The 10,772-nt window shown below is 39.2% G+C and overlaps 2 protein-coding genes and 1 non-coding gene across 4 annotated transcripts in view; 1 reads left to right on the top strand and 2 right to left on the bottom strand.

Moving 5' to 3' along the window:
• Nucleotides 1–3,277: 3,277 nt before the first annotated feature.
• Nucleotides 3,278–4,672, bottom strand: LOC108245427 (proteasome maturation protein). Its single transcript, XM_017432324.3, has 6 exons — nt 4,518–4,672; nt 4,123–4,220; nt 3,960–4,020; nt 3,752–3,853; nt 3,577–3,670; nt 3,278–3,496 (listed from the first exon to the last, which is right to left on the bottom strand). The coding sequence occupies exons 1-6, from the start codon at nt 4,518–4,520 to the stop codon at nt 3,429–3,431; spliced, it is 426 nt and encodes a 141-aa protein (XP_017287813.1). The 5' UTR covers nt 4,521–4,672; the 3' UTR covers nt 3,278–3,428.
• A 136-nt stretch (nt 4,673–4,808) lies between these two features.
• Nucleotides 4,809–4,880, top strand: trnac-gca. The gene has a single exon. It is a non-coding gene; the product is annotated as a tRNA-Cys (tRNA).
• A 117-nt stretch (nt 4,881–4,997) lies between these two features.
• The window catches only part of lg21h11orf65 (linkage group 21 C11orf65 homolog), a 27,931-nt gene continuing 22,156 nt past the window's right edge, over nt 4,998–10,772 (bottom strand). The window contains exons 1-9 of one of the 2 annotated variants that reach the window (XM_037973085.1): nt 7,878–8,171; nt 7,098–7,188; nt 6,927–7,019; nt 6,812–6,865; nt 6,562–6,729; nt 6,346–6,476; nt 5,791–5,952; nt 5,650–5,705; nt 4,998–5,080 (exon numbers count right to left, since the gene is read on the bottom strand). In XM_037973085.1, coding sequence (XP_037829013.1) covers nt 5,064–5,080; nt 5,650–5,705; nt 5,791–5,952; nt 6,346–6,476; nt 6,562–6,729; nt 6,812–6,865; nt 6,927–7,019; nt 7,098–7,175 — 759 coding nt within the window. In that variant the 5' untranslated portion in view covers nt 7,176–7,188; nt 7,878–8,171 and the 3' untranslated portion in view covers nt 4,998–5,063. Of the gene's footprint in view, nt 5,081–5,649; nt 5,706–5,790; nt 5,953–6,345; nt 6,477–6,561; nt 6,730–6,811; nt 6,866–6,926; nt 7,020–7,097; nt 7,189–7,877; nt 8,172–10,772 lie in introns of those variants that run through there. The other variant, XM_017432318.3, reaches the window with a different exon arrangement.

The raw sequence follows: 10,772 nt of genomic DNA, 5'->3' as shown, positions 1-10,772 counted from the left end.
CCCCGACTTGTGTAAATCTACGATCACGTTTTTTTGGTCCTCACCGAGTTCCTTGGACTTTCCCATCGTTCTCCACCAGAACAGGCCGAGTTAAAAGACCTTCAGCTGCACTTTTTTAAAAATTCAGGTCAAAGTTCGGACATATTTGAGCCCGTATGCGACTGACAGGCTTTTCGCCGCCAGGGTGGATTCTCAGAATAAACCTGGAAGAAGAAGATAAATCACAACACTTCATCTGATCGTCTAAAGCACAAAAAAAGGGCAAATTTGGCCCGTTTTAAACATTTTCTCTGGCCCTGAAGATAATATTTCAAATGCATTAAATCTGGAGCACCAATCAGTCTCTGTCACTTCTCATTTTGCTTAAAGAAAACTGATGATCTGAGCAGTTTTCTCACTGTGAAGCCAAGAAATGTACGTTTGAATTTCCGGTAATGGAAAAAAAAATCCTAAGAAATAAGACACAACAAGGTGGTTTAAGGAGAGCAAGGCATGAAAACAAAAGCAAATGTGGTTTTAAAAATTTGATTTTTTATTCTTTATCTGATTAAAATCTACATAAAACGTCACCAGGAAGAGGACAGAACAATCTGACATGTTTTATTTTCAATAAATATCCGTCCTCAGCTGGATCAGGGTTTACATTTTGACCCCTCGTGTCGATCTAATGTCAGGTTTTCAGATAATAAATTAAAGGCACTCTTTGCAAACTTTGACATCAGTTTACTCCAGTAGTTTCCCAGATATGTTGACATGTAGTTCAGGAAATGAGGGTACGCAATCAATGTAAACAAAGCGCTCAGATGAATCGAAACCGAACAGAAAGTCGAAGTTAGACCTGTTTTTAGTTACCACTCAGTCACAGATGTTTATTTTAAAGGGCACGTTAACCAAAGAAGTTGAATTTTTACTTCATATTTTTATTTCTGTTGGGTCTGAATGAATACCCTGAATAATTGTTGTTGTTTTGGGTATTTTTTATAAACATACAGTGGAGGAAACAATAATTCGAACCCCTGCTGATCTCGTAAGGTCGCACACTCGGCCAAAAAATGACAACTTTTAATGGTAGTTCCGTTTTAACAGAAAAACAGCATATCAGCTAATTGATTCGTATTTTATCAACCCAGACAAGATTCTGAAGGATTATAAACCCTCAATGTAAATTATAAATATAAGCATTAACAGTCTGTGGTGCTCACATCTGCAGGAGATAATATTTATCAATAAACCTCTGTTTTTCCATTTTAAGAGCTGTAAAACAATGTGTTTTTCTTTTACTTAGTTGACCTTAACTACATTTAACAGATAATAAAATAAACAGTCACCAGTACCTTGATGAAAAGTGTTCATTCTTAAAATAAGATTAAATAATTCAATCTGAACACCAACTCACAAAGACTAGAGTTAGAGTTAATGTGACATTTAATCTACTCATAAAATACTTACACAGGTAAGGTAAAACACACCTCTCAGGGGGCGGCTTCGTCACATCTGCCAAAAACAGGAAAATACAAATTATTTTAGGATTTTGTCCTTCATCTTAAAGCAGGTTGGGTTCATTATTATGACACAAACTCATTCAAGTCAGTTAAAAAACTCCAAATTACCTCAATAAACCAACTCAAACTGTCATATATATATTAGTGCAGTGACTTTAAACACAGCTGAAAACATCACATTTGCTAATGGTTCAGAATAAAACAACAAAAAGCTTAACGTTTACGTAAAAAAGCGTTTTAATTGAACTATTAGGCTAACGGTTAGCATAGTTAGCAAAGCGTACCGCGATTAGCATTAGCTCCTCAATATAAAAAAAGAAAAAGTTTAAAAAGTTTGGTAAAAACATTATAAAATGCTGGAAATGTAAGAAATACAATGCTGTTGGAACGTTTGCTAAAGTTAAAAATTTAGACATCTACCTTAAAAGTTTATTTTTCATTTCTTCTGCGTCTATTTTTCTTCTTCTTCTTCTTCTATTTACGGCAGCGTTGATGCGTCAAGATATACTGCTGCCCCCTACAGGACAAACTTAAAAGTCTGAATTCCCGAATTTTTCCTGGAAATAGACTTGAGTGGTAAAAAAAACAAACTAAATAACTGCCTTTGCAATCAGCTTGTGGTGTTAATTTTATCAAAGCACCTGTCATAAAATTTTTAAATTAAAACCTCTGTGCTTTAATGTGACCCCTTTTTTCTTGTAGATCTTCCTAAAAAAACTAGAAGTCTTTTTTCAAAGAATCCAACAAAGCTACAGGTTTCCTGCTCTGATCTAGGAGTGTAATTACTGTTAAAAAAAAACAGGCTGATAATCGTCATTTTCTTAGTAATATGTGTTTTTTCAGCCGTTCGCGGATAGCGCATGGGTATTGTCGCGGAGCTCATCTTGTCACGTGACTTCTTTCCCAGGATGCTGTGCGGCACAGAAACCGTTTTAAGCTTAATAAACACGGTTTTCTTGATTCTAAAAGATATGTGTCATATAATATGGGTTGTTACATTAAATACTTGTGTGTATAAAACGTGTTTTTAAACATTAACGACCATAAGTTAAACAGTAAAATATAAATGGTGCTATATAAACAGACAGTAAGCACTGAGTATCCGGTTGGTCCGATGGCGGTGAGATTTCAATTGATTGCTACAGTGAGTCACAGAACCTCTAAGTTTCTTCTCTCCCCTTCCTCACCGTCGACCTAGACTAGCCTTTTGCTGCTTGTTACAAAATTATTACATTTTCATACTTAAACTACAATAAACCCATTGCAGCTAGCTACACTGGTCATGTTTGGTTTAGCTGTGTTGATTAGAGATGAATTATCTTTATAAAAAAGCTTGCTGCAGATAGTGTAGCAAGTGCATACATGCTGTGAATTTATTGTAAAGCCTACAAAACAGAGGTGATGATAGATATGAGTGCCCAAAGGCTGAATCTTTGTCAAGAGTAAAAATATTGACAAGTAAAATATTGACTTAAAACCTGAATATTATTTATTCCCTTTATAACAACCTCATTTACTTAGAAATGCTGTAATTAATTTGTTTATCAGGAGCACCTAATAAGAGGTTAAGAAAACACCAGATTAGGAGCGGACACAGAAAGTTCCCTTCACTTTATAATCGTTTTATTATCATTTATTCCTACCTGTTATAACGCTGCACAAAGACCTACATTTGGTAGTTTGTTACCTGAGCAGGTTGAGCACGCAGCTACATTTAAACCAACTGATGTTCAGAGCCCCATCAGCTCAAAAAAGAGAAATAAAGTCACATCATGAGAAATGTTTTCAAAATTTATTAGAAATATCACACAAAGGGACCCACGAGCGCCCGTCTGACAGGAGTTTCTATCTTTATGGAATCAATAATGAAACATATGCAGAAAATAAACTAAATATTCATGTGTGTGTTTGAATGTTCAGCAGCTTTCACAACAACCCCAGTTTGTATTCCACCATCATGTGTGGTTCACCCATCACTTCACTTTGGGCCGGATCTGTGGAGACAAACAACCAGGAGGTTAGGATCGCCTTAACAGCTTTACGGTTGACGTAAACAGATCTGTGAGGCCCTCACCGTTGAGGATGTCCTCAAAGCCGATGGATTCGTCGCTCCCCCGCAGCGTGTCGAGAGCCAAGTTCGAACTCCGTAAGAAAGGCAGACGCTGGATCTGGAAGAGGCGCCGGATGTCAGTTACTTCGGGGCGAAGCGTAAACAGAAAGAATGGGGCAGGGGTGTAGGGGGGACGCACCTGTCTCGCTGCCCTGTACTCCATCTGCAGCTTGAGAGGAGCGTGAAGGCCTTGGATGTTTCTGAGCGTGGAGAAATTCATCTTGTCCTGGTTAAGCTGGAGCTGTGAGTGGGATTATGAGAACATTTAATCAACATTAAATGATTCGTTTGTTGCTGTGTTTTGTAAGGATGGTCCAGTTTTGTCTTCCTAAAATGAGGTAACTTACATTTTTTTCTGACAGCTCAAGGGGGTGGCTTGGAAGGAGCTCATTCTTCACACTGGTGAAGCTGTTAAAAAGGAATTAAGTGTTATGACAAACATCTAAGAACACACAGATATAAATTATGTAATTTAGGAGTGGTTCCGGGGTGTTTCTGGCCGCTTCTCACCCGCTGCGCAGGGAGTCCTGCACTCCGTAAGCTCCCTGCGGACACAGCCCGGCCACCGGGACGCTGTCCTTCAGCTGCGAGCGGAGTCCTCGGCTGTTCTGAGGCACAAAAAAATAAAATAAAATAAAATTAAAGACTGAACACCTCTAAAACCTGAGGTATTCACAAACACTTCACGTCCGAGCCGAGCTCCGTTGCTAGCATGAGGGCTAACTAGCATTAGCTCGAGTGACTAATCAAATTCAAAACGGATCAATTTGACAGCGCGCGCAGATAACAAAAAAAATAAACAGCTGGATATATTTGATAAATGTTTAGCACTGAAATGAAACGCATCAAAAGTCATAAAAACGGTTTAAATGGAGCAATAACAATAAATAAAAGCATCAACGTACCATTGTGATTCAGTTCCTTACGCTTTCCTTTCTGACACACGCGTATATCCGCTTGCGTGATGACGTCACGTCCGGTGTGGGCTAGTAGCTAGTAGCATGATGCTAATGTGCTAAATGCTAAACTACGACACAAATACGTGAATCTTTACCCATCATTTTGTATTTTTCTTTTGTTATAGTTGTCAGGAAGCAGGTAACGTCCTCGTCATATAAACATAAACATTCCATGACATGACAGAAAAGGCCGTAAATAACTGACAAATACAGACATGCGTCGTTCTCCGTCACGCAGGGGGTATAGCTCAGTGGTAGAGCATTTGACTGCAGATCAAGAGGTCCCCGGTTCAAATCCGGGTGCCCCCTCTTTTTTTTAAACTTTTATGAGGAACACAGTTTAGTCTAAATGACTCAGAGTTCACGGCAGTGACAACAACCTGATTACACAAATAAAACAAGACTCTTTATGCATTCTTCACTCATTCGGTCACAGTTTTTTATTATTCATTTTATGTTTGACCCAACAGCTTTCATACTACAGATGTAAATCTAACGTAAAGAACGATCTGTTGGGGGAAAGACAAAAGAAACAGAAGATGAGGAAAAAAAGGTAAAGTTAAATACAACAAATACAGACAAAATGGGAGTTTTTGTTGATGGAAAAAAAACAATCAAACAGGTCGACCTTAAAGCTACTTATTGCAAAAATCAATCAAAACCGTTTTTTTACAGACATGGTGTTCACAACGGCCCTGTGACCTTGTCTTTTGGCTCCATGACTTTGAAATCAATATAGATCAGCAGTTTTCCAGATATATTGATTTGTAATTCTGAAATGCAAACCCGCACTCATTGTAAACAAGTCACTTTTATGAGCAGAAATAAGAACCAACACGTCAAAATTGTCAAACGTTTCAATTTCCAATGGCTTCTTTGGACATTGCTGTTGTTGAACTATTTTCAGGCTATTTTTATAGGTAAACAAACGCCTGTGGTAGATCGTGAATTCTTCATTTAAGGACACATTAACCCCTGATATGAGAAAAGTATTGTCTGTACGCCTTTGCAATGAGTAGATTTAAATTTAAGCTCAAAATGTGGAAAAAAAAAAAGAGTAAAAATCTGTGTTTTTAACCTTTACTGAACTCAGAGGTCTGACTGCAGGCCAGAAGTTTCCACTCCTGTATGTACCTGAACAGGTGAGACAACAGAAACATTTCAAAACTTTACAAAAACACGAATAAAAGCTGCTTAGGTATAGATTAGAAGGTCCTACTCCTCGAAGTTGAGAGTGTTCGTCCAGGCCAGGAGCTCGTCCACCTCCCACTCCAGGATTTCGTCCTCTCCCTTGTCTTCGACGGCGTCCATTGCCTCCCGAGCCGAGCTGTCCACCGCATCTCTGGGTTCTGGAGCAGCCCGCAGGCGGCCATTGATGTACCTGGACGTGAAGACGGCACGTTAATGGGTGACCTGGGAAGGAAATTTAATTTAATCGGGAAATCTCTCAAGGTTTTTTGCAACTTGAGCAACTTTTAAATCAAACCTTCAGGAAATGATCACTGGATGTACGTCTACGACCAATTAGCTTTAGGAGCTAATCCACGTCAAGACAAACAAGTGACCTCAAAAGAGATAAAAATGTCCCTAATTCAGTCAGTTTTATCACCGTTGAGGGAAACTTTGGCGTGGCAGTAGCTGACAGTTGTCCTCTCCTCACACATACTGAAAATAACTCTTGGTGTTACGTCATTTGCATAAGTTTTTGTTTTCGTTTAAGGATTTTCAAGGAAATTCAATCTGTGACGTCAGATTGATCAAACCCACCACTCACATCTTCTTCATCCACTCGATCTTCCTCCTTTTCCTCCACCTGGCCACTTCCTGTCTCCGCTGCAGCCTGGAAGAATGGAAGGCCATCCTTTTGTCGGCGCCGACCTCCGCCGGCTCGCCCGCGTACGCCACCTGCCGCGGCCGGAAACACGCTGTAACGCCCACGTACCATGCCCCGGGGTGGGGGTGGGGACGGGAAGCGGCCTTTCTGCTTCACCTTGTCTGAGAAGAGCCTCCAGTTGTTGTTCTCGGTGCGCTGGTACCAGCCCGATCGGTCCTCCTGCTTCAGAGCGCCACTCCTCCAGTCCCTCAGGCCGCTCGCGCAGACATCCACTATGGGCCGGTAGGTGAAGATCTTATAGTAGATACTGGGAGGAAAACTGATCTGAATAGAGGCAGAAGCTGGAGATTAGCAGGTAAATAATATTTAGAAACTTGAGAGGTATTTGCTCCTCCTGAGCTCTTACCCCTCCGAGTCGAAACCTTACAAACACCCCAGCCGCAGCGTCCAGCAGCTCCGCCTGCACACAAAACCGATTTATTTCTCTGTGATAGATCGGTTTTATTCCACGGAGGTGTTACCTCTCGAGGATTGACGTCTCTGAGGACCGTCCGCGGATCCAGGTCGTCGCAGCGGCCAATCAGCTCCTTCACGTACTTGAAGACGGCTCTGCGCTGCAAGGTGACGACAGACAACTTAGCTTTACGTCACTTTTGCGTTTATTCACGAAGCTGGGCTCCAACGGCACCAACCAGGTATCTTCTCCAGGTGCGCTGGATTATTGTGGATGCCACCTGCTGCAGCGTGTCTTCTGGGGGCTCCCAGGTCATCTCTTCTGGAAAGCTGAAGGTGTCCGGAGGAATAAAAGGAGGGTTAAAACATGGATTTACACCCGTGTCTGTATATGCAACTCAGTCTATTTTACAGATATTTAATTAAATGTTGGTGTAGTAGCTAAGAGTCATCCCCAACACATCGCTAAAATGGCTGCTAATCCAATCAACCTCAGCCAACACATAAATAGCAACGTAAATGAATGGTATTATTGTTTAAACTGGCATAAAAAATAAAATATAATGTCAAAAAGCATGTTTCATTTAAAACTAAGCACTCAATTACACTGAAAGTTAACTTTATTTTGATTAAAATGAGTAAAACTGTTACAGTATTATCAAATAACTGTGAGGGTTTTTACCCAACATGTATAATAACAAAAAACATTATTCTAATAGTTGAATAATGTTTATTAATATGTAAATAGATTTTGTTTTCTGCTTAGGAAAAGTAACCCAGAAGTGTCAAAATCTTTATTTCAATGAATACATAAATTTATTGTTAAATTTCCAAAAGAGGAACTTACTGAGTGGACATATTTTTAAAAGTTAGCAAAGCTAAAATCAGGCTAATATTTAAAGCTAATGTTCTCTAAATAAGAGTTAAGTTTCACAAAGCTCCACATTTTAGATGTTTACACTTTAAAATCTTATTTGTGCTCCACAAAGTGGACAAATAATTGCCAGACAGTGTGTTACCTTATGGCCTCCAGAGAAAAAGCAAAAAATAATGGCGGGAGAAAACGCGTTAAGTCAAGCGGTTACCATGACGACGCCCTGTGATTGTCATGGTAACCGGTTACCGTTACAAGCTTCCGCTCCCTCCCGGAAGTAAAATATAACAATCTAATTTATTTATTTCGCCAGTTTTTGATGGAAAATATGCCGTTCTTTAGAATATTTCTTGTGTAATTTTAGCAGCAGACTTAGCTTTAAATTTCCACCGAAACGTCTTTTTCGAGATTCTTGTCCGATTCCGCCATGTTTGTTTGCCCGCGGCCTGGAGGTGTGCGGATCGATACTAATAACGATACCAATGCAATACTGTCGCGAAGGGATCGATACTTGAGTTTGTTTCTCTCTTCATGCTTTACTTTGTAGTGATTTAATTTGTAATTTCATTTAGTTATATACATATATATATAACGTGTTATAAACATATAGGATATATATATATATAAATCCTGGGTTTTAAAATGCAAATTAATGGTTAATTAACAGTGGTAATCAAACATCTGTCATTTAATAGTTATAAAATATGCCCTTATAAATTGTTGCTTTACCGCAGACCACTAATAACCAATCTAATTTTCAATCTAAGTTCAATCACAAGCTCCCAGGTGTTCTTTAGCAAATTTTACCAAATGTTTTGTTTACATTGAGTGCATACCTGCATTTCAGAGTATATCTGTCAAACTACTGGAGTAAACTCTTCCAAACTGCATCATTTGATGTAGTTCAGGATAACATTTTGTATGTTTAATTTCATAATTTGCAATAATTACTTTTAATTTAACCCAAAGTCAGTAGCAAAGCTATTAAAGGGATAGTTCAGACCTTTTGAAGAGGGTTTCTGTGTAAAGGTTATGAACAATTCTCTTATTTGGTGTAAATAACTCTTTAAAAAGGTACAGTACATGTATCATGAAGGCAAAGTTTTATTTCTACTGTTGTCCACTAGATAGCGCTCTTTAACAACTTAAATCTGGCTCTTTTTTCCTCACAATAAAATTTATCCTTGCATTGACACAAAGAATACAGAAAAAACATCATAGTCATTCATCAAACTGCTAAAATAAGCTTTAAAATCAGTTAAGAGTAATCCTCTTTTCTTTAAATTCAAATTTAAATTTAAGACGTTGGCCTTTGCCCTCAATCATCCTTCCCAAGAAGTAAAGTCAAAGATGTTTCTGATCTCAGAATCTGCTCTGTTAAATTGGATTTTTTTGGTGTTTTTCAGACTGAGAAAGACATTTATGTAACACAAACGCACATTAATGTTCACATTTAAAGAAGCCGTCACACTCGACAGTTAATAGTTATAACTTTAACAGATTAGTTGATAGATATGCAGTGTTTTTCTCTTATAAATGTAGGAGCTTAATGAGTCTATCTAAGCCTAAACATTCAATTTAGTATTAATGATTTCTTTTTTATACTTTAAACAAATAAGTCAAACTTCCAATGTGTAAAACTGAAGCCTAAATGTCTTTTTGGCTTCAGTTGTGGGGACACGTTGTGTTTTTGGAGCCAGAGTCTGCTCACTGGGAACGCTGATATGATAGCCCCGCCCACACGCCCTCGGCTGTCAATCACAGGCGTAACCTGACGCTTCTCTTTCAGCCTCGAGTGACTCGTTGACACCAAACTGGTGAGAACAGCCTGAATCAACGAATCCATCCCACAGCAGCAAGAGTAGGGGAGGAGCCAGGCTGCGGTGGCTGTGTATGGTTCTTCCACATGACACCAAATAACTCAACCCTGCTGCTGGAAGCACAAACAACCAACAAATATGGCGCCATTTACGGGGCAATAAACAAGCTTTCCAACGGTATAAGGTTTATTACCAAGAAGCATCGTTACCAGGAAGAAATAATCAACCAAACACGAATTTCCTCACATTTTTTGTTTAAATGTCGCAAAAAAAAAAACAAAGATACATTAGGAGTAGCTTTTATCCTCCTGATTAGCTTCTTTAGATTCCTGACAGAAACTTCATGTATTTATTGTTCATCACAGCCGATAGTTCTAATTGAAGCTGGACCATAAAGCTGCATTCATGAATTTCAAAGTAGACGGATGTCCATTATGCAAATATCCACAGCATCTCCTCAACGCCTGTGGCTGAACGAACACTTAGATTTATTTAAAGCTGCGCTCTGTCTCTTTTATTTCACTCAGTTTCTCCCAGAGGCCTTGTTCTGTCAGCCTGACAGCTACTTTGGATCTGTTTACTCGGAATATATATAAGAACGCTGGAGCCTCACATCTGAGCGTGGTTTGTCACCGTTTGTTGTTTCTGTTGGAAGAATTTCGGGAAACATTTGTGGGTTCCCGTTTCCTGTCATACGATGGCAAAAAGATTTCATCTCCAAAAAGGCTGACAGCCATTGTAACCCAATTCTTTTTTAAAAAACAGTTTTTGGAAAACTGCTTCTTCTTTTCGGTTCTCGCAGCTTCACGTTGGTATCTAGTAACTCTGCCTGGCTTCCTGACACTTTCTCTGGCAGCTTGGAGTTCGTCACTCACTGATTTTTCAGTTTCTTTTGACAAAATGATTGTTTTTCCATGAGATTTTTAGCATTTCCTTTCCGTCCGACTCCTTACATGACTTGATTGGATTTTTCCACGAGTTTAGGATAATTTTCCCGTCTTTTAATCCGTTTTTAGTTTAGCTGTAACATTTGCTTCTACAGTTTGGTACTTTAAAAAAACAACAAAATCCTCAGTGTTGGCTCCACCCACCCATCCACTCATCCATCCATCCATCCATCCACTCATCCATCCATCCATCCACTCATCCATCCATCCATCCACTCATCCATCCATCCATCCACTCATCCATCCATCCATCCACTCATCCATCCATCCATC

Source organism: Kryptolebias marmoratus, linkage group LG21 (assembly GCF_001649575.2).
Source record: "Kryptolebias marmoratus isolate JLee-2015 linkage group LG21, ASM164957v2, whole genome shotgun sequence".
In the NCBI taxonomy this organism is placed as follows: domain Eukaryota; kingdom Metazoa; phylum Chordata; class Actinopteri; order Cyprinodontiformes; family Rivulidae; genus Kryptolebias; species Kryptolebias marmoratus.
This window is presented reverse-complemented; position numbering and strand designations above follow the sequence as displayed.